The sequence below is a fragment of the Phocoena sinus genome, chromosome 4 (assembly GCF_008692025.1).
Source record: "Phocoena sinus isolate mPhoSin1 chromosome 4, mPhoSin1.pri, whole genome shotgun sequence".
Taxonomy (NCBI): Eukaryota; Metazoa; Chordata; class Mammalia; order Artiodactyla; family Phocoenidae; genus Phocoena; species Phocoena sinus.
This window is the reverse complement of record NC_045766.1, coordinates 56,836,779-56,864,599: the sequence shown is the minus strand read 5'-3', so window position 1 is coordinate 56,864,599 and position 27,821 is coordinate 56,836,779. Positions and strand designations below refer to the sequence as shown.

The 27,821-nt window shown below is 38.2% G+C and overlaps 1 protein-coding gene across 9 annotated transcripts; it reads right to left on the bottom strand.

The window, feature by feature from the left end:
- Positions 1-5,266: 5,266 nt before the first annotated feature.
- Positions 5,267-22,653, bottom strand: ZNF639 (zinc finger protein 639). Of its 9 annotated transcripts, XM_032631305.1 has the most exons (7): positions 22,185-22,389; positions 21,947-22,049; positions 18,656-18,730; positions 17,940-18,008; positions 16,797-16,907; positions 9,472-9,606; positions 5,267-9,328 (listed from the first exon to the last, which is right to left on the bottom strand). In XM_032631305.1, the coding sequence occupies exons 4-7, from the start codon at positions 17,995-17,997 to the stop codon at positions 8,175-8,177; spliced, it is 1,458 nt and encodes a 485-aa protein (XP_032487196.1). In that variant the 5' UTR covers positions 17,998-18,008; positions 18,656-18,730; positions 21,947-22,049; positions 22,185-22,389; the 3' UTR covers positions 5,267-8,174. The 9 variants fall into 9 exon arrangements, with proteins under 9 accessions (XP_032487196.1, XP_032487192.1, XP_032487194.1 ...); XM_032631301.1 differs by lacking the exons at positions 21,947-22,049; positions 22,185-22,389 and adding an exon at positions 22,406-22,653; XM_032631303.1 differs by lacking the exon at positions 21,947-22,049.
- Positions 22,654-27,821: the final 5,168 nt, after the last annotated feature.

Here is a 27,821-nt window from a genome sequence, read left to right as displayed (position 1 = left end):
GTTTATCTCAATAGCTATATAAAAAGTCATTGCTAAAGTTTAATACCTACTTAAAATAAAAAGTCTTAAAAAACTAAGAAAACTGCTAAAGGCTACTTATCAAAACCTACAGAAAATATACTTAATGGGGAAAATTTAGGAGTCTTACATCTAAAAAAAATGCCTGCTAATGCTATTTCTACACCTTATAGCAGTGGAAGTGCTGACAAATTCGATGATAAGAAAAAAGAGCCATTTGGACTCGCAGGCTGAAAGTAAAGAGACAAATATATAATTTATGGCAGATTATATGGTTATTTACATTAAAAATTAAGCAAAGACAGCTATTAGAACTAAAAAGGTTAAAACCCAAACAACATTATTTCTGTATACAAAAATCCATGTTTCAAAACTCAGACGTTTTCCTATACATGCAGTAGCCAATTAGAAAATAAGATAGCATGTCAAAGCAACCAAAACTGTAAAGAATCTAGGAATTGATTTAACAAAAGCCACACACAACCTTTATGGAAAAAATTTAAAAGAACATTAAAAGAGACCTAAGTAACTGGATAAATACACAATGTAAAAGTGTAATGTTACACTTTTCTTGTAAAAAAGAAAAGATTTAACATTGTAAAAATGTTGATTCCCTCAAAAATGATCATAACTATAATGCAATTCCAACAAGACTTAAATGGAATTGGAACTAATTCTAAATTTACATGGAAGAAGAAAAAGTCTACCAATAACTAAAACAGTTCTCAAAAGAAGAGCAGAGGACTTGCCTGGTGGCGCACTGATTAAGAATCCGCCTGCCAATGTGGGGGACACGGGTTCGAGCCTTGGTCTGGGAAGATCCCACATGACGTGGAGCAACTAAGACCGTGAGCCACAACTACTGAGACTGCATGCCACAACTACTGAAGCTCATGCGCCTAGAGCCGTTGCTCCGCAACAAGAGAAGCTACCACAATGAGAAGCCTGTGCACCGCAATGAAGAGTAGTCCCTGCTCGCTCCAACTAGAGAAAGCCCATGCACAGCAACAAAGACCCAACACAGCCAAAAATAAATAAATAATAAATTAATTAATTAAAAAAAAAAAAAGAAGAGCAGGGAGAATAAATTCACACTACCTGATATTAAGACATACTGGAAAGCTATAATGTTTAAAGCAACTGTTAAAACATGTAATACTATTGCAGGAACTAACAGGAATATAATGAGTACAGACACAGATCCATATGCCAATTATGCCCATGGGGAGTGGATATATGATCAAATTGGTATCATGAATCACTGGGGGAAGATGCATTATTTAACAAATAGTATTGACAAAATCAGCTCGCTTGAATGAACAAAAATAAAACTTGAATCATCCTTACACACAAAGAATCTCAGACCTAAACACAAAAGGTACAACCAGAACATTACTAGGAGAAAATGTAGGAAAACAGTTTGTTAACAAGATGTAGAGGCCTTCCCTGGTGGCGCAGTGGTTGAGAGTCTGCCTGCCGATGCAGGGGACATGGGTTCTTGCCCCGGTCCGAGAAAATCCCACATGCTGCAGAGCGGCTGGGCCCGTAAGCCATGGCCACTGAGCCTACGCGGTCCGGAGCCTGTGCTCCGCAACGGGAGAGGCCACAACAGTGAGAGGCCCACGTGCCGGGAAAAAAAAAAAAAAAAGATGTAGAAAGCACAGCCTGTGATGTAAAATGTGATGGATCTATCTACATTAGATCTTTCCTCCCTCCCTTCCTCCCTCCCGCCTCTCTCTCTCTCTCTTCTCTTTCTCTCTTTTTCTTTCCTTCCTTCCTTCCTCACCATGCAGCATGTGGGATCTTAGTTCCCCGACCAGGGATTGAAGCTGTGCCCCCTGCATTGAAAGCGTGGAGTCTTAACCATTGGACTGCCAGAGAAGTCCCAATGTAACGATTTCTGTTCAACAAAAGACGTAAGTAACAGATGGATGGCAATCTGGGAATCTATTTTTTGCTGTGTATATCATCAACTAAGAACCAATATTTAAAACTTTTAAAGAACTTCTGAATATTAACCAGAAAACCCAATAGAAAAGTGAACAAAGGGGAATTCCTTGGCGGTCCAGCAGTTAGGACTCAGCACTTTCACTGCTGTGGCCCTGGTCCAATCCCTGTTCTGCAAACCAAGGTCCTGCAAGCTATGGAGAGGCACTTCACAAAATGAGAAACCAAAATGTCTCATAAGCATATTAAGATATTTTCAATCTCTTTAGTAATCAAATAATGCAAATTCAAACAATAGTAACATACTACTTTAGGCCCCTCAGATTTACCAAAATTAAAAAGTTGTATAAAACTTTCAATAAGGATGTAGGGAAGCATGATCAGCTGATGGGCGTGTAAACTTGAGCCATTCTGGATAATATTTTGGAGGTATTTAATCACAAGCATACAAAAAAATATATACACAAAGCCCACTCCCCCTCAGAGAAAGAGAAAAAAATCCACAAACACCTTAACACATACAAGAATGTTTATGGTAGCATTATCTACAAAGTGAATATTTAGAAACACAGAAGGCACTCAACTTGGTATTTAACTGAATTCGAGTTCAGAAAGGTGACAGAGGAGAGTTTCCTGCCCTATACGGTAAATTTCTTTGAGGACAAGAACCATAGTTTACCTTTGTATCCCTGTGCATATGGCTTGATAGGAGATATTCCATAGCTGTTTGTTAAACTGACTAGTAGTGAAACAGAAGTTTTTAAGGAGCTGCAAGAAAAATTTGGTAACATTACATCTATTGTCCTTGGTTAGTCACACAATTTATGGTTAGCAAACAGAGACTAGAAAACAAAATCACATGCCATGGTCCAGTACTCTCTATTACATTATTTTCTCTCTTCAATTGTCTGGTATGACATTCCATGGAAAAAATAGGGCACATTTTCACTTTTCCTATAGAAAATTCTTTGAAGAATGGTAGAGAGTTATAAAGTCCTGTTTATTCTAGCTTAAAAAGCATTTGTCTAATGATGTTAGAGAAGCATTTTTCTAAGCTATAAACAAGAAATTTACATCAGAATTTTGTATTCTCAAACTTCAGTCATTCATGTTTCACCTGCTCAATTTTTTCCATGTCCATGTATCATTATTTACTTCATGCTTTTTCCTTAACTGTTTGCTTTAAAAAAAAAAAGTTCTGTCTTAAGTAAAAATATTCATGAATCAGATCTGATGTTACATTTTACAACATATAATTTACAACCATGAAAATAAAACTATGTACTATATATATTTTTATATGTTGTGCGCTTTATGAGTCTGGATTAGATGATTTCTGAGGTTCCTCCTGATTTCTGAGGTTCCTCCTAAACTAACATACTGTCATTTTGTGTTAGTTTCTCTACTTCAGCAATTTAGTTGTTCACTAAAGAACACTGGATCAGTGCCACAAGGCACTTAACCATAATCTTGTAACCATAAAGAAAGAAGTGCCATGAGGGAATTTCCTGGCGGTCCAGTGGTTAGGACTTGGTGCTTTTACTCCGTGGCCTGTGCTCAATCCCCGGTTGGGGAACTAAGATTCCGCAAGAGCTGCACAGCCTCCTCCCTGCCCCGCCCCCCCACCCCCGCAAAAAAAAGTGCCATGATATTATGCTTTAAAAATTTCTAAATTCAGCACTGCTGTTAGACAGAAATTTATAAAATATTTACAGGGTATAGAAGCGAGTGATGTGGTGGGTATATGGTATGAAAGGATTAAGTTATTTTAAACACAGCTTGGAGAATACAGAGAAGGAAGAATTAAAGAAAAAAAAATCCACTCTCACCTGGCTAATTGGGAAAATTTTAATCTTTTGAGACTTTCTGAAAATCCAAATGAGGTGTGGAAGAGTTGCACAGAGGAGGGTAATCAGTCATAGAATATAGTTTGAGCAATATGTTTTTTAAAAAAACATAATGCTATAGCAGAGAAGTGGTAACCCTAAATAAAACGTGCAGCGTAGGCAAGAAAAGATAATTCAATAGTCTCAGATTTCAGCCAACTAAAATCCAAAACATCATGGTAAATGGTCTTTAGGCAGAGGATCAAAAAACAAAAAACAAAAAAACACTACCCACCAGAAATTACATTTCTGTGTTATTTTGGTATGATTCCAATTCCTAATCTCAGCTTATTCTGAAGAATAAGGGCAAAAGTATCAATGATTTCAACTGTAATGTTTTTCAGTAGTGGACAGTATCTGGATAAGATATTTAAAAACTAGAAAACATTTTTTATTCAAAACATACTTTTCATTAAATTTTTCAATGTGTAATTCATTCAGCTCAATATTTTTAGCAAGAAAAAAATTATCCAGGTCATATTTGTTTGCCTATTTAAAACTCAAAATAAACAAAAACTTAAAGGTTGTGACAACAAAAATCCCCCTAAAAAAGTATCTAAATAGTCATACCTTTTAAAGTATGGGATTAAGACTAGTAGATGACACAATGTTCCTATTTAGCAATGTGAGAAAATTGTTTCTTTTTACAGTGAAGAAATTACTTTTCATAAATGTGATTTATTTTGGGTTCAGGTAGTTACCAGTTTAATACCAAGGTTACTAAGGAGAATGAACTTAACAAGGAAGTTGTGGTGATGCTTTAATATGGAAAAATCTTTATATAGAAAATTATTTTTCAAATCACTAGTATGAAGTAGACTCCAAGCAACTAACAGACTATTAATATTTTGTTTTTTAAACTTACAAATTGAGCATATAACTTCATGTAATAAACATGTAAATTACATGTGACTTTTAGCTTTGTGAATTTATATTTTACACCATAAGTGTACATACACATTTCTTTCTCTTAGATTTGACTGTTGTCTTAAGAGATTAATTTATGGAAAGCTAAACCAATATAAGGTATATTTGTAAATCCATAAACTCAATGCCATGAATAATTCCTGTAGATACTCTATCTTCAGTCATCAGAACTTGAGTTACAAAGGAATATATATTCAAAAGTTCATTTTTAATTTATAGGGATGAGACTGTTAATCGTAGGGAGAAACTGACTAGCCAGATTTGCTTCTCTGTTGGGATTTACAGTTAAACTATTTATTTTCAATTAAATAAAAAGTACTGATTCTTTTAAGCCAATCTGCTTCTCAAGAGGATTGTGGCTATTTGATACATATTTTTTTCTTTTGGCTGTGCCGCACGTCTTGGGGCATCTTTGTTCCCCACCAGGGATCTCACTCGTGCCCCCTGCCGTGGACGCATGGAGTCCTAACCACTGGACTGGCAGGGAATTCCCATGGCTATTTGATTTTTATTAGCTTTTTCAAATTTATGTCACTTATAGTGCTTTTAAGTCATGAAAATTCCATCAAAAATTAATCACAGTAGTTTGGGGAGTATATTAACCTGCTTGTAAAAGGTAAGACTGGGAGAACAAGCTGAGTAAGATTAACTGCAAATTGCCAGGAATTAAGTAATTCAATGCTTTGAAAATCAGATTTAAAAACTAGGAATAGTGTTAGTTTATTGGGGAAAAACAAAACACTACTGGCTACACCTGCCAATAATTCAGCAATCACCTAACAGGCTACAGACCCTGTGAAACAGAGAAACTGGTTAATATGTGATGATACAAACTCAGAGGAATGCGAAAGGTGATTTAAAATGGTAAAACTGGCAAATTCACAAGCAGGAAATTTACAAATTTACAAGCTTTTGAGTACCACACAATTATTTTCAAATAACATGAACTGCAAAGTGAAGATGAAAAATAAAGATCCATCACTACTGTTCACTACTGCCAAGAATTCTATTGTAGTGCTAATAAACATCACCATCTGTTACATATTCTCGAGTCACAAGAGTACAGTGGAAATGTCTGTCTTTGCGCAGAAAAAATCTAGAAGCAATCTAGAAGCAATTAAGTAGGTTTGTTTTTCCAAAGTTCATTTAGCTAAAAATATAGACTTCCTACCTCAGCAATTTATGGTCAGTCATAGGCTTATTTGAAAGCTGAGTCAAAGCAAAAAGGTTTATTGGACAAACTGTCAGTGAGATGTGGCCTCAAGCTGCAGATTCAGCAAAAAAGCACTAAATTATATGGTTCTAAAACTTGGATTTAATACCTCTGGAGTAGTTGCATTACAATCTCTAATTTGATTACTAACACCTGATCAAAAGTAAAGCTGTAAAATACACAATTAAAAAAAAAACCCAGGCATTATTTATTTAAGGTTTGTTTCCTGAAAATCAAATTCCTGAAGCTGGATGTATATTAAAAAATTATAGACAGAATTACCAAGAAGGTAGTTGAATGGCTAGGTTACGTAGTTATGAAAAACATCCCAAGGACAAACCTTAGATTTTTATGTAACATGGTGTAATGGAAACATAACTACACTGGAAGCCAAATAACTTGGATTCCACTCCTGTCTGCTATAACTGGTTTTGGGACCCTGGCCTAATAATAACCCTAAGTTTCTGTTTCTATAAGAAACTTAGAAACCTAGAGGGTGTAGACCAGATGGTTTCTAATGTTTTCTTACAATTTCATTATAATTTTAAATCTTCTAAGAAACATTTACATCAGACAGCTCTACCTGGAATGTGATAATCAGATAGAATGGTAGTTTTTAGGAATACAGGTATGCATATATAACAAAATGGTGGAAATAAAAATGATTGGTTTTGAAAAACTTGTTGCTGCCACCATTCTCAAAACAGACTCAATTCCCATGGGTCTTGAAGTAAAAAAACACTGTGGGTCATAAATCAGTCTTTTCAACTACATCAATATTTCTGAACGACAATATAGTTAGTGACAGTGTTTATTATATTTGAGGTCAATGATGCACAAAATGCTATCTCCTTGATACTATAAAAAGCTGTTACTGAATTGTAGTTGTGCCTCGCCCTCACTCCCCTCAGTTCATATGTTGAAGTCCTGGGCCCCAGTACATCAAAATATGAACTTATTTGGGTATAGTGTCTTTATCAAGTTAAAATGAGGTTATCAGGGTGGGCCCTAATCCAATTACTGGCTGGTTCCTTGTAAAAGGGGCAAAGTTGGAAACAGACTTGCACTCAGGGAGAAGATGATGAGAACATGAAGATAGCCACGTACAAGCCAAGGAGAGCAGCGGGGAACAGATCCTTCTCTCACAGCTCTCAGAAGGAATCAACTATGCTAATATTTCAATTTTGAATTTCTAGCCTCTAGAACTGTGAGGCACTAAATTTCTATTGTTTAAGCCACTCAGTTTGTGATAATTTGTTATGGTAGCCACAGGAAACTAATATAGAAGATTGATTTACCACTATCAAAAGTAATCTATACATTTTCATACAGCAACCCCTATCTCCCACATCTTCCTATTTCTATTTTAATACTTCAGTGGGTTTTCTCAGAAAATAATTTGATATCATAAGTTTGGGCATGACTTTGCAGTTGCATAACTATACATGAAATGTGAACAGATTATAAATAACCTGTTTATTCATTTATAAATGAGTTATGAAATGTTACTTTATTGTCGAACCCCTTACCAGTTTCTCCCCATTTAAAATTATTTAGCACATAGATGGGGTTAAAATAGAGTGAGAATTAAAAAAAGACTGCCAAGAAAACCAGATCTCTCCTTCTCACCATAACGCTGGCCTCCTAGTGTCACTGAAAGAATCACACATATGGGGAGTTCACTGATTGCCTTGGGGATAATAATTGTTGGGGAATGCAAAAGGAGGGTGTGGATCTTATTAATGGGAGTATCACTGGACTTAGGTGCGTATTATGTTGCACTTTAGTTCTGGTAGTACAGTATTTTAACGACTTTATACATGAAAAACTGATCGTTTTGAGTTTAAAGAAGAAAAAGTTTACAGCACCTATGTTTACGGAAGGAAAACTACAGTCTAATTTCTTCAGTACATCTGTTTCTTATCGATTTATGAAATCAGAGAACATGCCAGACGGCGATAGTCACCAAAAGCGGTTAAAACTACCAACTACAATACATTGAAAATACCACATTTAGGATACAATTATATACTGAAAAAGGTAGCAATGCCAAGAAAAAAAGTTTAAAAAGATCTTGTTAAAGACAGTTCTCATAAGTTGTGTTTAAAATCATCCATTTTAACATCTGCAAAAAAGTCAAATTTATTATTTTACATCAACATTATGGAAGTTAAAGAGAACAATCAAGTTGTCTCATGGACTGGAAGGTGACTTATTAATTCCCTTTCATTTCCAAACCTCATTAAGCAGTCACTACATTTATGAGGTAAATCAGCCGAATGCTTGAAATCTAGATGAATTTTAAGATCTTCAATCTGTCCTGTTGAATATTCACAATATTGACATAAATAAATCCCTTCAGATAAATGTGAATTTAAATGTTTGCAATATTCTAGCATGCTTGAAAAGCCTTTCCCACAGTCATCACAAACATGAGGAAAAATTTTAGTATGTTCAATAGCAACATGCCTGTTAACATTTGTATGAAGTCTACTCCGAAACCCACATACTTGACATACAAAGAAGTTTTTACATTTGTCAAATGTAATTTTGCTTAAGAGGCTGTACTGTCCATGTTCTCCATTGTTATACTTATCACTTAACTCTATTAATTTACATGCATGCTCATTTACCACATGGCTATGCAAGTCTTCTGGATCATTCGTTTCATGTTCACAGAACTGACACAAGTACTGTTCATCACAGCTGTGCTCCTGGAAATGTAGGTAGAGTTCACTGCTTGAGGAGAACTGTACATCACACTGCTCACACCAATAAAGGTGATCACTAAAATGGGTGTCTGCAATGTGCTGGCTGAGGTTCTCAAAAATTACTGTCTTATAATCACAGTATTTACAAATGTAGGGATCCTCTTCATGCAGTTTGGCATGTTCGATCAGGAGCATGTTGGTAGAGAAACTTTCTTTGCATACTCGACAGACATTTGAATCAGTACGCTTATGCTTCAAGATCATATGCTGCTTTAAATCAGAAAAATATTTGCTGTTGAACTCACAAAGTTCACATTTATAGAGGCCACTGCTATTAGCTCTCAGTAAAGGCCATTTCTGCTGGGCAGTCACATTAAAAGCTTGGCTCTTGTCAAGAATTTTGCAAAGTTTAGCTGGTGGCTCTTCATCAGTTTGGTCTTGGAGACTCTCAGAGGAATTGTTTTCTGTCTCTATATCATAATCTTCAGAAATTGCATGCACTTCCGCAGCAATTGGAACATCTTCAGCAGTGTGAACTTCTATAGGGCTCTCCTCTTGAGTTTGCTGGTTGACTGATTCAGGGGAGTCGCACTCTTCATCACAAATTTCAATATCAGCAGATTTTTCTAAATAAAACAAGGCTATTATTATTATTATTACTAGATAAGATCTACTAAATAAGTCACTGGCAAAAAGAAATTTATTTTACTTATTATTTTTTCACTGATCTATACAAAATGTGCAAATTCTATTAATTACTTTCCCTTACCTGTAGAAAAGGCAGTGTGATCTAGAATTCTAAGTACAGGACTGGGAACCAGGTAGTTTTGATTTCTGTTTCTGGCCTTGATTCCATCTGTAAATTTTGGCAAGTCATTTGATGTCTCTGTATCAGAATCATCATCTGTGAAAAGGGATTTGGAAAAATATTTATTATTTATATAAAAGCAATAAACATTATTATAAAACAAAGCACAAATGTTTTTAAATATAATTTAGAATTCCAACAGAACTAAGGACTTAAATTTAGCTATGAAAAGCTTTGTTATCTGCGTACCACAGATACACAGAAAATCTGTCCAAACAAGCAACTACTTTTGCTTCCATGCCCTATTTGGACTAGAATACACTTTTTAAAGTTACTTAGGAATTTTAACTTGAAATTACTGAGTCTGAGTAAGTCTTTATTCCCTCAGCTCAGCCCTAATGTGTTTATTTTTTAACACTTTAATTGGAATATAATTGCTTTACAATGGTGTGCTAGTTTCTGCTGTATACAGTGAATTAGCTATACATATACGTATGTTCCCATATCTCTTCCCTCTTGCATCACCCTCCCTCCCACCCTCCATATCCCATCCCTCTAGGTGGTCACAAAGCACCGAGCTGATCTCCCTGTGCTATGAGGCTGCTTCCCGCTAGCTATTTTACGTTTGGTAGTGTATATATGTCCATGCCACTCTCTTACTTTGTCACAGCTTACCCTTTCCCCATCTCACATCCTCAAGTCCATTCTCTAGTAGGTCTGTGTCTTTACTCCCATCTTCCCCTAGGTTCTTCATACCATTTGTTTTTTCTTTTTAGAGTCCATATATATGTGTTAGCATACGGTATTTGTTTTTCTCATTCTGACTTACTTCACTCTGTATGACAGACTCTAGGTCAATTCACCTCACTACAAATAACTCAATTTCGTTTCTTTTTATGGCTGAGTAATATTCCATTGTATATATGTGCCACATCTTCTTTATCCATTCATCTGTCGATGGACACTTAGGTTGCTTCCATGTCCTGGCTACTGTAAATAGCGCTGCAATGAATATTGAGGTACACATGCCTTATTTACTTATTTATTTATTTATGGCTGCGTTGGGTCTTCATTGCTGTACGCGGGTTCTCATTGCGGTGGCTTCTGTTGCGGAGCACAGGCTCTAGGTGTGTGGGCTACAGTAGCTGTGGCTCGAAGGCTCTAGGGCACAGGCTCAGTAGTCGTGGCGCACGGGCTTAGTTGCTCCATGGCATGTGGGATCTTCCTGGACCAGGGCTCGAACCGATGTCTCCTGAATTGGCAGGCGGATTCTTTTTTTTTTTTTTTTTTTGCGGTACGCGGGCCTCTCACTGCTGCGGCCTCTTCCGTTGCGGAGCACAGGTTCCGGACGCGCAGGCTCAGCGGCCATGGCTCACGGGCCCAGCTGCTCCGCGGTGCTTGGGATCTTCCCAGACCTGGGCACGAACCCATGCACCCTGCATTGGCAGGCGGACTCTCAACCACTGCGTCACCAGGGAAGCCCAGCAGGCGGATTCTTAACCACTGCGCCACCAGGGAAGCCCATGTGCCCTTTTGAATTATGGTTTTCTCAGGGTATATGCCCAGTAGTGGGATTGCTGGGTCATATGGTAGTTCTACTTTTAGTTTTTTAAGGAACCTCCATACTGTTCTCCACAGTGGCTGTATCAATTTACATTCCCACCAACAGTGCAAGAGGGTTTCCTTTTCTCCACACCCTCTCCAGCATTTATTGTTTGTACATTTTTTGATGATGGCCATTCTGACTGGTGTGAGATGATATCTCACTGTAGTTTTGATTTGCATTTCTCTAATGATTAATAATGTTGAGTACTCTTTCATGTGTTCATTGGCAATCTGTATATCTTCTTTGGAGAAATGTCTAATTTAGGTCTTCTGCCCATTTTTGGATTGGGTTGTTTTTTTTGATATTGAGCTGCATGAGCTGCTTTTAAATTTTGGAGATTAAGCCTTTGTCAGTTGCTTCATTTGCAAATATTTTCTCCCATCCTGAGGGTTGTCTTTTCATCTTGTTTATGGTTTCCTTTGCTGTGCAAAAGCTTTTAAGTTTTACTAGGTCCCGTTTTTGTTTTTATTTCCCTTTCTCTAGGAGGTGGGTCAAAAAGGATCTTGCTGCGATTTATGTCATAGTGTTCTACCTATGTTTTCCTCTAAGAGTTTGATAGTGTCTGGCCTTACATTTAGGTCTTTAATCCATTTTCAGTTTATTTTTGTGTATGGTGTTAGGGAGTGTTCTAATCTCATTCTTTTAATGTAGCTGTCCAGTTTTCCCAGCACCACTTATTGAAGAGACTGTCTTTTCTCCATTGTATATTCTTGCCTCCTTTATCAAAGATAAGGTGACCATATGTGCGTGGGTTTATCTCTGGGCTTTCTATCCTGTTCCATTGATCCATGTTTCTGTTTTTGTGCCAGCACCATACTGTCTTGATTACTGTAGCTTTGTAGTATAGTCTGAAGTCCGGGAGCCTGATTCCTCCAGCTCCGTTTTTCTTTCTCAAGATTGCTTTTTCTATTCGGGGTCTTTTGTGTTTACATACAAATTGTGAATTTTTTTGTTCTAGTTCTGTGAAAAATGCCATTGGTAGTCTGATAGCGATTGCATTGAATCTGTAGATTGCTTTGGGTAGTAGAGTCATTTTCACAATGTTGATTCTTCCAATCCAAGAACATGGTATATCTCTCCATCTATTTGTATCATCTTTAATTTCTTTCATCAGTGTCTTATAATTTTCTGCATACAGGTCTTTTGTCTCCTTAGATTTATTCCTAGGTATTTTATTCTATTTGTTGCAACGGTAAATGGGAGTGTCTTCTTAATTTCACTTTCAGATTTTTCATCATTAGTGTATAGGAATGCCAGAGATTTCTGTGCATTAATTTTGTAGCCTGCTACTTTACCAAATTCATTGATTAGCTCTAGTAGTTTTCTGGTAGTGTCTTTAGGATTCTCTATGTATAGTATGTCATCTGCAAACAGTGACAGCTTTACTTCTTCTTTTCCAATTTGGATTCCTTTTATTTCTTTTTCTTCTCTGATTGCTGTGGCTAAAACTTCCAAAACTATGTTTTTTTTTTTTAAACATCTTTATTGGGGTATAATTGCTTTACAATGGTGTGTTAGTTTCTGCCCTACAACAAAGTGAATCAGCTATACATATACATATGTTCCCATATGTCTTCCCTCTTGCGTCTCCCTCCCTCCCACTCTCCCCATCCCACCCTTCCAGGCTGTCACAAAGCACCGAGCTAATATCCCTGTGCCTTGCGGCTGCTTCCCCCCAGCTATCTACCTTACTACGTTTGTTAGTGTGTATATGTCCATGACTCTCTCTCGCCCTGTCAAAACTCACCCTTCCCCCTCCCCATATCCTTAAGTCCGTTCTCCAGTAGGTCTGCGTCCTTATTCCTATCTTACCCCTAGGTTCTTCATGACATTTTTTTCCCTTAAATTCCATATATATGTGTTAGCATACGGTATTTGTCTTTTTCTTTCTGACTTACTTCACTCTGTATGACAGATTCTAGGTCTATCCATCTCATTACAAATAGCTCAATTTCATTTCTTTTTAAGGCTGAGTAATATTCCATTGTGTATATGTGCCACATCTTCTTTATCCATTCATCCGATGATGGGCGCTTAGGTTGTTTCCATGTCCTGGCTATTGTAAATAGAGCTGCAATGAACATTTTGGTACATGACTCTGTTTGAATTTTGGTTTTCTCAGGGTATATGCCAAGTAGTGGGATTGCTGGGTCATATGGTAATTCTATTTGTAGTTTTTTAAGGAACCTCCATACTGTTCTCCACAGTGGCTGAACCAATTCACATTCCCACCAGCAGTGCAAGAGTGTCCCCTTTTCTCCACACCCTCTCCAGCATTTATTGTTTCTAGATTTTTTGATGATGGCCATTCTGACTGGTGTGAGATGATATCTCATTGTAGTTTTGATTTGCATTTCTCTAATGATTAATGATGTTGAGCATTCTTTCATGTGTTTGTTGGCATTCTGTATATCTTCTTTGGAGAAATGTCTATTTAGGTCTTCTGCCCATTTTTGGATGGGGTTGTTTGTTTTTTTGTTATTGAGCTGCATGAGCTGCTTGTAAATTTTGGAGATTAATCCTTTGTCAGTTGCTTCATTTGCAAATGTTTTCTCCCATTCTGAGGGTTGTCTTTTGGTCTTGGTTATGGTTTCCTTTGCTGTGCAAAAGCTTTGAAGTTTCATTAGGTCCCATTTGTTTATTTTTGTTTTTATTTCCATTACTCTAGGAGGTGGGTCAGAAAGGATCTTGCTGTGATTTATGTCACAGAGTGTTCTTCCTATGTTTTCTTCTAAGAGTTTGATAGTTTCTGGCCTTACATTTAGGTCTTTAATCCATTTTGAGCTTATTTTTGTGTATGGTGTTAGGGAGTGATCTAATCTCATACTTTTACATGTACCTGTCCAGTTTTCCCAGCACCATTTATTGAAGAGGCTGTCCTTTCTCCACTGTACATTCCTGCCTCCTTTATCAAAGATAAGGTGTCCATATGTGCGTGGGTTTATCTCTGGGCTTTCTATCCTGTTCCACTGATCTATCTTTCTGTTTTTGTGCCAGTACCATACTGTCTTGATTACTGTTGCTTTGTAATATAGTCTGAAGTCAGGGAGCCTTATTCCTCCAGCTCCTTTTTTCGTTCTCAAGATTGCTTTTGCTATTCGGGGTCTTTTGTGTTTCCATACAAATTGTGAAATTTTTTGTTCTAGTTCTGTGAAAAATGCCAGTGGTAGTTTGATAGGGATTGCATTGAATCTGTAGATTGCTTTGGGTAGTAGAGTCATTTTCACAATGTTGATTCTTCCAATCCAAGAACATGGTATATCTCTCCATCTATTTGTATCATCTTTAATTTCTTTCATCAGTGTCTTATAATTTTCTGCATACAGGTCTTTTGTCTCCTTAGGTTTATTCCTAGGTATTTTATTCTATTTGTTGCAACGGTAAATGGGAGTGTCTTCTTAATTTCACTTTCAGATTTTTCATCATTAGTGTATAGGAATGCCAGAGATTTCTGTGCATTAATTTTGTAACCTGCTACTTTACCAAATTCATTGATTAGCTCTAGTAGTTTTCTGGTAGTGTCTTTAGGATTCTCTATGTATAGTATGTCATCTGCAAACAGTGACAGCTTTACTTCTTCTTTTCCAATTTGGATTCCTTTTATTTCTTTTTCTTCTCTGATTGCTGTGGCTAAAACTTCCAAAACTATGTTTAATAATAGTGGTGAGAGTGGGCAACCTTGTCTTGTTCCTGATCTTAGTGGAAATGGGTTCAGTTTTTCACCATTGAGGATGATGTTGGCTGTGGGTTTGTCATATATGGCCTTCATTATGTTGAGGTAAGTTCCCTCTATGCCTACTTTCTGGACGGTTTTTATCATAAATTGGTGTTGAATTTTGTCAAAAGCTTTCTCTGCACCTATTGAGATGATCATATGATTTTTCTCTTTCAATTTGTTAAAGCCCCAGTGTTTTAAAGTTAACATGGACAAGCTGAAATGCCAGCCAGTAGAGAAAACTGCACTTCAACATCATGTCTTTATGTTTTAGGAGTTTCAGATTTACAGAAAAAAAAAAAAAAAAAAAAGAAAGAAAGACAGTACAGAGAATTCCCATATATACTCCATTCAGTTTCTCCACTCTTAACATCTTATATTAATATTTGTTACAATTAATGACCAATACTGGTAAGTTGTTATTAACTGAAGTCCATACTTCATCCAGATATCCTTGGTGTTTACATAATGTTCTTTTTCTGTTCCAGGATCCCAATCAGGATACATACCATTTAGTTGTCATGTCTCTAGGCTACTGTTAACTGTGGTAGTTTCTCAGACTTCCCTTGTTTTCGAAGACCATGACAATTTGAGGAGACTGGTAAGGTATTTTGCAGGATGTCCCACTAATGAACTTTGGTTTTTTTTTCATGATTAGACTGGGATTATGGATTATTGGGAGGGAAACACAGAGGCAAACTGTCTATTATCGTATCATATCAAGAGTACATACTATTAACTTGGTTTATCACTGTTGATGTTGAACTTGATAACCGGGGTATTTATCAGGTTTCTTCAATGTAAAGTCACTCTTTTACTTTCCATACTCTATGCTTGGAATTAAGTCGCTAAGTGCAGTCCATACTTTAGGAGTGGAAAGTTATGCTCCATCTCCTTGAGTGAGGAGTATCTACATAAATCATTTGGAATTCTTCTGTACAGATTTGTTTCCTTTCCCTTAAATCAGCCATTTCTCCAAGAAGCCCTTGTTCCTTTTATTGGAAAATGGTATTAGAAACCAAGATCTGGACACTAGATGTGCTCATTGCTACTGGGCTGTCATTTCTGCTAGGCCCCCTCAGCTAACACAGCAAATAATATGTGCATGTACACTACCATGTATATATAGATATACCCATAAATGTTTCTGTATGTAACCATTTGTGTCTATATTAAGCCAAACATGAGTTCATATTGATGTCTCTGACTCTGCATGTTCTTTTCTTAAAATTTATTTATTTTTATTTTGTATTATTTAAAAAAAATATTTATTTACTTGGCTGCACTGGGTCTTAGTTGCAGTACGTGGGATCTTTCAGTTGCGGCATGCAGTCTCTTAGTTGCAGCGTGTGGGATCTAGTTTCCTGACCAGGGATTGAACCCAGGCCTCCTGCACTGGGAGCATGGAGTCTTAATCACTAAGCACCAGGGAAATCCCTGCATGTTCTTTAAATAATTTATGTATCTGTGCCTATAATAGGAGCTCACGGGAACTGGGAGTTTTGATTATTGCAGAGGAAGAAGAGAACAAATGCAAGTTACTATTCATCTTATGCTCTAGAAAAGAGGAGTCAATAGAAGATACAAGATTGAAAATGACCAAATCCTTCACCCTCTCTTCTTTCCTTCCATTAGCCCTCCAGACTGAAAGGTATAGCTGAGTGGAAGAACTGTGTGTATCAGTATTCTTTACCTTTCATCATAAATGGTCCAAACTCTGGGTCATTCCTGCTTTGCCACTGATTCCTAGCTGATTAAAATTGATTTAGGAGGATCTGTTTTTGATTTATATCTCTGAAATAATGTTAAAAATTAAAATTCACTTTCTTACACAAAACTCTTTTGTTTTCTTAAGTTTAAACACTTGCCCATTTTGAAATCATCACTTTCACCCACATTTTCAAAAATGAAATGAAAAATTATAAAAGCAATTTAAAGAAAAATATTTGGAAAATTTAGATATACCTTTGTTGTCAAAATATTTTAAGTCTGGTTGTCTCATAGAACAAACACTATAACAATGATCAGAAAAAATGCCATTGAATCCATCTGCAATTCTGCTTATTCCAGAGGAATCTGAAAACAAAATTTTAAAAATTTCAAGCATACTGAACATATATACATTTAATGACAGCAATCTCTTTATCCAACATATATAAAATTTCATAGTATTTGTAATAAAGTATTAATATTTCCCTCAATTCTCAAGGCTTTTATAATTCAGATATGACACTGACTTTGAGCTTTGAAAGAACCATAAATTATACAATTTAAAATATAATACTTTGAAGCACACGAAGATACAATTGCCTTGGTCAGAATCCCACAAAATATAAATATGCAATATATATGTTAATTGCAAAAAACAAAAATAACAAACCAAAAAAACACATTGAATTAACTACCAAGAAGATCTGCCACGTACTGTAGGAAAAGCATAACACATAGGGGAAAGTCTGAGGACCAGTTAGGGCTCTGAATACAGTCATTTCAACTCTTGCCTGGGAAGTGCCAGTAAGCAGTAAACCAGGCTTAATTTCCTCAGATACGAAAAATGTGTAGGTTGGGTTGGTTAACAGGTATACCTGAGACTGCCCCAAGTATATGCATGTGAGTTGCATTTGTTACAGATGGCCAAAGACATCTTATTTGCCAAGACGGCAGAGCCAACCTCAAAGAAAGGGTCTAAAATTACACAAAAAGAAATTCATATTTCTGAAAATAATGTACAAGATAAAGTATTTTCCCAATGATGCAAAATATCTTCCACCAAGGTTATTGCTGTGCCTTAAGCACAAGCTTGGGAATCACACAGGCAAGTATCAATTATGCTGTACAAGTATGTAACCTCGGATATCTAATTTTAAATATCTATAAACCACGAAGTTGTGAGGAATAAACAATGTCTGTAAAGTTCTGATGTGTGCTTAGCATATGGCAGACATTGAGAAATATGTATTCAGAGAATTTATTTAAAGTTTACTCTTACGTAAAAGTTGACCCAGATATTTAACTCTTATCAAATAGATCATTTATGAGAAAATGATGGAAACACAACTGCATGGGAATACATGGCCTAACTTTTAAATAATTTAATCACACACTGACCTGAATAACGAGAAGGGTGTAAAGTCTTCCTTTTTCTTTTTTTAGGATATTCATTCATATCTTTTTAATCTAAAAATGGAAAAATTTAACAAATATATCACAACTGTTAATACTGTTATAAAATTTTCTTCTAACCAAATAATTTATTGGCAATAGGAAGTATGTGTGCCACATGAAAATCCACTTCATAAGAGAAATGTTAAACAATCCTTCTGCTTACATTTTGGATTTATTTTTCTGATCAAGTTTAAAGGCAGGACACCAAGTTCTGTTTTCTTTCTTACTGAGGTCGAGAACTCCTTTTCAAATGTGGATGTAATTGTGAAAACTGGATAATAACATAAGCCTTATGCTTAACTTTTTATAGAAGACAAATTGTGCATATGGCACCAAATTAAGGGTTTTACAGGTACATTTCTTAGAGTTGGGAATATTTTGATGCAGTTTTGAAGCCACAGGTAGATAGATTCCCTCAAAAAAATACTGTCACAAATCTGTATTGATGCCCTGGCTTCAGGAAAAACAAAAAAACAAAAAAAACAAAACTCATTGTATAGAAGCTCAGAATATAACTTTCAAGAAAAAAATCCTTTTCTGACTTATGAGGTCACATTCAACATTCCGTCGAGAACAAAAGAGTATGGCAGCCACTGAATGATTAAATTTCGACAGACTGTTATAGAATTGACTAATTAGTTTTACTACATCCCACTTACTTGGTATAATTCTTAATACTGGAGTGAGGAAAAATGAATTACAGGAAGTTTTCACAGATGGTAAAAAAAAAATGCCTGTAGAAAAAAACATGACAAAAGTCTTATGAGCAAAAATGTAGTTCATTTCTGAGACACAAGAATATAATGGTGGGCTTCCCTCGTGGCACAGTGGTTAAGAATCTGCCTGCCAATGCAGGGGACATGGGTTCGAGCCCTGGTCCGGGAAGATACCACATGCTGTGGAGCGACTAAGCCCATGTGCCACAACTACTGAGCCTGCGCTGAGCCCTCGAGCCATAACTACTGAAGCCTGTGCGCCTAGAGCCCATGCTCCGCAACGAGAAGCCACTGCAGTGAGAAGCCTGCACACTGCAACGAAGAGTAGCCCCCACTCACTGCAACTAGAAAAAGCCTGTGTGCAACAACAAAGACCAAACGCAGCCCCAATAAATAAATAAATAAAATTAGTTTTTTAAAAAAAGAATATAATGGTACCAGATCTTACTCAACTAGAAAGCTATACAGAATTAACTCAAGTACAATATTCTTTTGAACATACTGTATTAAGTACTAAAACTTGTATAAATCTATAAATATGTGACTATATGTAAATGTGTCACGTTTCGTTGAAATGAATTTATCTTCTAAAGCTATAGTTGTATCTTAACACCAAAATAGGAATATAAATCTCATTAATTTATTTAGCCACAGTGAAAGCCAATATAATGCAAGCCAACTCCAAATTAGACTTTAAACTGTTTAAATCCTTATAGATTATTTAATAAAGTATAATGATCATTTGAGCACCAATTATGTACCATGCTGTTGTGTACATTATTTTATTTAACCCTATAATTTGCAAAATCCACAACACTCTCAAAATCGCTATTCTTTACCCTTTGTTACTGATGAGGAAACTGAGGCATAGATTTAAGTCAGGGGAATACTTAATAAGTGACAGGGCTGGGATTTGAACAAAGATCTAACTGATTTTGAAGACCATGCTTTCAATCCCTTTATTTTAGTTGTGGAAACAAATAGGGAGACAAAGTGATCACCCCAATTCAAGTAATAGATTAGTGTCAGAATCAGAACTGCCTACTCCATTTCAGATTAGTGCTCTTTCCACTGTAGCATTGGGAAAGTAAGGAATGTCAGGGAAAAAAATGCATTGTGACGTCTTCTCTACCAGCTTATAAACTGCTTTTCTTATCACCACGGTGATATACTATATAGCAGGTAGAACTTGGCATCATTACTAAGACCATCTCATTTCTAGTGGTAAGGAACTTGAGGTGAACATACTATTTTTGCTGTTTCACTAAGTTCTGGGTATATCAGCACTACATGTGCTGTTATACTACACTTATAGTGCTGCTGAGTTTATTGCAAATTTTCCTTATTTTATTTGATCTTCACAACAATCCTGTGAAGTACATAGAAGGGCTACTATCAAATCCACTCCAATATTACTGATGAGGAAACAAACTCAGGGTAAGTCAAGTCAACAAAGTAGCAGAACCAGAGATGAAAAAGCATGTCTTCTGACTTCTGGGTTTTGAGCAACTGTGTGAGTAAATCTTCATTTCTAATCACTGATACCAGAAAGTTACGTCTTGCTTCCAGTTCTTACTCAGCCACCAATTGGGAGGAGGGGAAGGGAATCACCCAAAGAAATTGACAACCATGATTTACAGAAATGGTATCAATATATATAATGACTCACCTAACAACACAAATAGCATTCCTTGAGCCCACCCCCATCAAGTGCATTAAAAAATAAAAAAAAGAAAAGCTGTTTTCATATTTATGTAATAAACTAAAATCTCAAGACTTATTCCTAATACCTTTTGTACACTTCCAGAATTTACACAGCTAAAACCTTTATACTTCATGTTCTAAATGTTCTACAAGTATCAGATAGAACACTGAAAACTGTCAGCCGAGCATGTTAAACACTTCAAATTCTTTCAAAAAAACAAGAAAAGGAAACCAACTACGGCATTAGAATTAATGTTAAGCTGGCCTGGATTCAGATGTCAGGTGGAAGGAATAGGATCACCTTGATCAGGAATTGTTTGACTCCTACTTAGGGCTAAACAATATCCAAATGCTCACCAGACCTCCTTTAAGCCAAGATAGTAAAATGCCCACTCAAGACCAAAAATGCTAACCATCCTTCATTTCAGCAAATGTTTTTAAGTGCCTTTTGTATGTATAACTGCCCTGATAAAGAAGTTTGGCTTTTTTACTTAGGTATGTCACATACACATTTGCTCACTAGTCCTCCTTTCACTGGGAAGATTCTGAACATGCACATGCACCTTTTAACTCAACTCCCCTTCCTCACTTAAAAACAAACTACAGATGTAATATATGTCACTGCAGTAAAATTAGAAAAAAATTAAAATGAATTGAATCACTTAGAATCTATTCATCCAGAAAAACCAATGTTAACATTTTGGTGCATACACATCTAGACATTTTTCTCATGCTAAGGTATTCACAAATATTTTACGTTTACAGAAAGAAAATAATGCCATCCAAAACATTTTTTTTAAAAAGCAACTTACAAGACATTCATCAGCATCTTTCCACCTGTCATTTTTTTCAACAATATAAACGTCTAAGTACAAAACACACTACAGATAATAGGCAGTCAGCACTTACATCAAAGAGTTCAACCTTTCTAAGGCCTTTCATGCAATGTAAATATTCTCTTTCTAATTGGTATAAACATAAGACAAGCATTTACAATAAAAAGCTACAGTTTTCTTCTAAAGAGTTTTAAAAGCACGTTCTTTTTCACCTTCATTTTGAAACAAGTGTACATTTTCCAGATTTTAAAAGAAATGAAACACAAAAATGCCACAGGAAAACCTGAACTAGAACCGACACTATATGTCCAATTTAGTGTCAGTCTTTGCTTTATCTCTTTGCTAAGAGATAAACTGCCTCAAATCACTCGTGTCCCTTGGTTCTACTGAAAAACAAGACCAAAAGGAGTTATAAGCACCCTAACAAGTAGCTTACACTATACTGGCTGGAGACTTATAGCCGGGACCGAGGCCTGAAGATTGAGGCTACAAGAGTGGTCAAGGGACGCGCCGCCGGAGGGTCAAGATGCCACCTGGCAGGGTCTGAGGGCCAGCGTGGCACCGACGGGCGTCCCGGGCCCAGACGCCCGGAGGGGCCCCTCAGGATCCACCGAGACCCAGCCGTCTCCACCCCAGCGCCACGCACCGGCCCCGACGACTAGGGGAAACTCCCAAGTCCCGACCCCAGAGGCACCTTTCGGGAAAAAACAGCGGGGGGCCGAGGCGAGCCAGGGTGGAGGCATCCTCCACAGGAGATGGAACTGCCTTCGGGATGGGGGAGGGGAGCGCCATCCCGCCTGAAAACGAAGGCAGGGTTTCAGTTTAAAAGACGCCATCCGGTCTTCCCTGCCCTCTCCCGCAGGAAGCTGCGGCCGCACGCCCGCGGCCCCTGCAGCAGTGCAGCGCCCGACCCGCTCCGCCCTCACACTCACCAGTCCTCGGGCCCCGCCCGGCCAGCCCAGGCGCAGCTCCGAGGCGGCGGACAAGGCGCCCGAGCACGATCGGAAGAGCCGCGCAGCTCTGCCCTCAGGCGCACGGCGGCGGGCGGCGCCGCTCTAGCCTTCACGCTCCGCCGGGCCAGCCCCACTCCCTCCCCGCGCGCCCTGTGCCCTGCCTGCCAGGCCCCCAACCCAGGCTTGGCGGCCGCACTCACCGCCTCGCTCCGCGCCTGCGCCGCACGCCTCAGGGGCCCGCTGTGAGGGCGGGGAGGTGACTAGGTGAGAGTGGGGGCTGGGGAACGGGTGGCTTGGCCTCGCAGCACACCCGGCCTGGGCGGGACCACCGGCCTCGAGTGCCGGGGGTGGCCCGGCGGCCCGCCCGCCCCCTGGCAGGCACCTCCGCGCCGCGGCGGTTCCTTCCGGGCGGGGGACCGCCCCTCCCGAAACAAGCGGGCGATTCCACCCTCCAGAATTGCTCCCGGCGAGGCTGCCGAAGGAACTTTCCCCCGCCCGACCCTGGCCCTCCCTCCCGCACGGAAGAAGTGGGAGAAGCGACGCGCGCCAGGCGCCCTTTTCCCACTAAGCTCCTCCTGGGTTGTGCGAGAATGGTCTTGCTCGGGGTGGGTAAGGCATGTGGCGTTTCAAACCCCAAAGAGGGGCCGCAGCCTATTGGGGACGAAAAGGGCAGCTGTCCACAGGGCAGGAGGGTTAGCTCTTAAAAGGTCGTGAATCATTGTTAGTCTTTAGCCGGATTCCCTGACTCAAAAAATCTTGGTGGAATGAGTGTGAAATTATAGCGGATTGGATTAGATGATTTAACTCCTTTTCCGACCTTGAGTTTCTAGGAGCAGAGGTAGAGAGGATTAAATTAAGTAAGCGTAAATAAATTTGTGAACAGGGTGTGGTCACATGTTTTATCTTTTTGACAAAGAGTTAAGGTTGTTAGTCCCAATTTACAAACTAGTAAAGTGAGCTTGTGAGGGTCTAGAGACTAGGTTTTATTCATTTGTAGCCTCAGTACCCGGTTCGAATAATTGTTAAATGGATGATGAAGCCCATATGGGGTGTCATGTGCCCAAGGTCACTCTAATAGTCAGGACTGCAATCTGTGCCTTTTTATCCATACATTTACTGTGCTTTTCTTGCTTACCACATACTAACCAACCAACCACCAGATAGTTATCATAGACTTTACTCTGACCCCTTCAACTATCTCCCAGGAGATAAAAGTCATATTTGAAAGAGACACTAGTGTGTGTCTCGATTTTTACGATTTCATAACTTTTATGTGTGTGTTAAGCCCAAATAAACGAATATTTATGAATGCTGGCATGGCCTGAATAAAGTATGAAGAGATTTAGAGGCACCGTTTAATCCTAATATAGTAAGTTATGGCACGGAATAGGGAATTGACACAGGTTTGTGGAATTTGTAAAGGACAGTATGTTTCGTTCCCTCCTCTTGGGTAGTTGGGCTGTTTCTTGATCTGATACGGTGGAAGCCACTAGGGGGTGTTATGGAACCATTTTGAAGGCTTCTCTTTGCCAGCAGTGGTGAAACCATGCAGCGGTCCTGGAAAGGAGATCATTTTGCCCGCCAGCGCCGGCGCCTTCATTCCACTAGCGTTGTGCCCTGGCAGCGAGGAACTTTTGATTTGCGCTGGCAGCTGGACATCAGCTCTCTGTTGACTAAGACAACTCTACTGAGAACCAACTTATAGAAAAGGTACACCTCAACTAAATTTGGGCTTTATTTCTTACACCTCCCGTCAGCCTGGAACAGTAGTGTAGTTAATCTATCTTTGGTTTGGAGTGTGTTATTTCTTTATTGGCTTGTTAAGCATCAGGTGATGCTGATGCTGCTCCCAGGATCACACTTTGAGAACCACTAGCCTAAGGCTTTCGCCACCCAACCTGGCATTGAGTAAATACTACAGTGCTTCTCACTATTCCACAGATAGGCTCCAGCTCTTTCTCATCTGTGTGTTTTGGTGTGTTTCTTCCACCTGCAATTCCTTTCCTTTGCTTCTGTCCGTAAGATCAAGGTCACAGTTTATCTCTTCTGTGAAGTCTTTGATTTTCCCTAGCAGAGATCTCTGATCACTCTTTAGAGATTTTATAGCATTTGGTGCTTCAGTCCACTTAACATCAAAGATGCATTTACTGTGGAGATAACGAAGCTTTAAGCTTCAAGTCCCCGCAAGTGCATGAACATCTTCTAGGATGAGGTACTTAATTCTGCATTTATAATTTTGTTATTTTTCTTAAATTGGTGCCTTCAGTTGGCATAAGCTTCTGTTCTCACAAAATTTGGCACCACCCCTGTTTATCATATTGTCTGTCCACAGACTTTGAATTCTAGTTTTATTATATTCCAGTCTGTTCCATCTCCCTGCTTAACACAGGCATAGAGCCTCAATAAAATAGTCATTGCATATCTTATGTCCAGCACTGTATTAGGTACTAGGGATACAGTATGAGCAAGATGGACATGTTCCTTGCCATGCTGGTCCTAATAGTAGAGAAGATAGGCAATGAAACAGCATTGGAATGTAATGACTAAACATATATAAGGTAAGTAAAGAGTGTATGGGAGCTAATGACAGGTGCCTAGCTTGGTCTAAGGAGGATGGGGCAGGTAAAGAGTCTAGGGATTTAGCTTATTGAATGAATTGATAAACTCTATCCAGGTTACCTAGCCTGATGACACTAGTGTAGACCTAACTGGGCGCCATAGTCCTGACTCATGAGGCAATGGCATGCCATAGTCTTGCATCAGGGACCTCACATTCCCAACAGAGAAAACTGGACTCCGTAATTCTGAGCCACCTACACGGCAGAGGTCTTCCAAGCAGCCAGCCCAGTGCTTTCAAAACCAGCAAGCCCAGATCTAGCCAGCCAGTCAGTCCGCTCACTTTGCTTCCTTAAAATAGGACAGAGATAGTCTTTTGGCTTTAAAAGTCTTACTCCATTTCTTCTTCTCTGAACCTCATCTCTGGGAGTCTACCTAGACTCTGTACTAGGTCAAGTTCTCTTCTTGGCTATAAAAATTTTTCACTCAGTGCTCAATTTTCAGTTACTATTAGTCTTTATTGTTTCTTAAACTGAATGAATCAATGAATGGATACATAAAATCAGACTAGACTTCTTTATTAGAATATTAATTATACCTTCTACAGTGTTTGTGTGGTACTTTTCATTTTCTAGAGTATTGACTTTATTTATAGCATCTGGGAAGGAAGGTCAAGTGTTGTATCCATTTGATAAATTTGAACTCAGACACTCATACCTATGAGGATCTGAAGGCTAAACCATGTCAAGGGAAACTGAGGTTAATAGATGATGAAAATAAGTAAATAGGTATATTTGATATCCCTAGGAAGTAAATAGGTATATTTGATATCCCTAGGAAGTAAATAGGTATATTTGATATCCCTAGGAAGTAAATAGGTATATTTGATATCCCTAGGAAGTAAATAGGTATATTTGATATCCGTAGGAAGTAAATACATATCTTTGATATCCCTAGGAAGTAAATACATATGTTTGATATCCCTAGGAAGAAAACTCATTAACTGGTTAGGTCCGTGGTAGGCATTACTACTGTTCAACAGTATCGAATTTCTGGTGCTCTCTACTCTCAGCCATACAGGTGATTTTACTCCCTGTCCTGTTTAAAGTTGGGTAGAGCCACATGACTTGCTTTGGTCATTGAAATGTCAGTAGAAGTGCTATGTGTCACTCTTAGGTGGAGGCAATTCATTCCGGTGCTTGCTTCTCTAGCCCTCCCTTCCTCTGTCTGGAGAGCTATCAGGACACAAAGCAGACATGACATGAGCAAGAAACACTTTTGTTGTGTTAAATTGATAAGCTTTGGGGATTGTTTGTTATTGAAGAATCACTTTCTGGGAGTTCCCCTGGTGGCCTAGTGGTTAGGATTCGGTGCTTTCACCTGCGGAGGACCAGGTTGGGGGAACCATCTCACGTGCCACTCGGCCCAGCCAAAATAAAATAAATAAATAAATAAATAAATGAAACATTAAAAAAAACCCCACTATGATTAAAAAAATCACTTTCCATCACTGACTGAGACAAAGGCTAAATTTATACATTCCTTCATCTGGGGTGTGAGGCTAAAGAACAGAGTCTATTAAAATCTATATTCCATTAGTGTGTCTTTGGATTTTGAATTCAATTATTTATTCATTTAACGAGCATTTATTAAAGCTTACTAGTTGCAAGATAACTGTGGTAGCCACTATGGAGGGGACAATACAAAAATATGTTTTTAGTTACTTGTATAGCAGTCTTATCAGGCCACACTGAAAATCTATGTAAATCTCTTAGAACTGTAATTTTCTTGGAGTATTTTCATGTAGCAGTTCTCATGTCTTAACACCAACTGGTGCCCCGTAGTAAATGGTAACAATGGGAGCTGCTTTTGATGATCAGAAAAATCTAGAGTTTACCTGTTCTGAACTTTGACTAGTCTAAACTGAGTAGCATTGCTTTTCCTGTTGGCAGTCAAAACCCGGAAAGACATAATTATTTATGATGATCACTAATCACAGTGAAACACCACCTCCTGGAGGCAGTGGATGGGAACTCTTGGGGTCTCCCAAGTAGACCGTCTGCTTTGAGAAGGTAAGAAATCAGTCTGTCTTGCTGACTGCTAATCCCCAAAGCTTACCTAGCACAGTGCTGACAGAGTGACCACCTAATATTTATTGTATGAATGAAGCACAAAATGAAAGGATGCATGAAATCCTTACCACAGTGTAAATATTTGTACAACGTTTAGTCCGTTTTGTGTGTTCAAAGTATGTTTAATGGCAAAGATTTACTTAGTAGGCATTCCTCTCATATTCAGTTTTCCCCCCAAATATGTTTTGAAATATTAAATCTGTTTTGAAATAGGAAAATTGATACGGAGTCTTAAGGGGAAGGGTAACATCAGAACAGGCTTAGCTTGGGACTTCCCTGGTTGTCCGGTGGTTAAGACTCTGAGCTCCCAGTGCAGGGGGCATGGGTTCGATCCGTGGTTAGGGAACTAGATCCCACATGCCGCAACTAAAAGATCCCGCATGCTTCAACCAAAGATCCCGCATGCTGCAACGAAGGCCCAGTGCAGCCAAATAAATAAATATCAAAACAAAACAAAACAAAATAACAAGTTTAGCTTAGTTACCCATAAAAAGCTACAAGATTTTCAGGTACTTTGAAGCCATTAAGAAAAGAAAAAAGATTTGAGGAGGAACATCAAAAAGAATGTAGGTCATGATTTTATTGCCCTTCACAGGTGTAAAATCCCTTTAAGAATTTTAAAATGGATTATGTATCATTGATTTACTCATGAAAATGATGAGGTTCGGCATATTCAAAGGGTAGTTTACTTGGACAATAATCTCACTAAATTTATTGTTTTCATTTTTAACCTGAGTGCATTTTGGATATTTTCATGACTTTTATAAAACTTTCCAAATGTATATAAGAATAGAGAGAATAATAAATGTACCCTCATATACCCATCATCCCATTTTCAATAATTACCAAACCATACTTGCCTTTTGTTTTTTTCCTTTTGCTCTCCCGCCTTCCCTCCCTCCTTCCTTTTCTTCTTATTTCTCTTTTT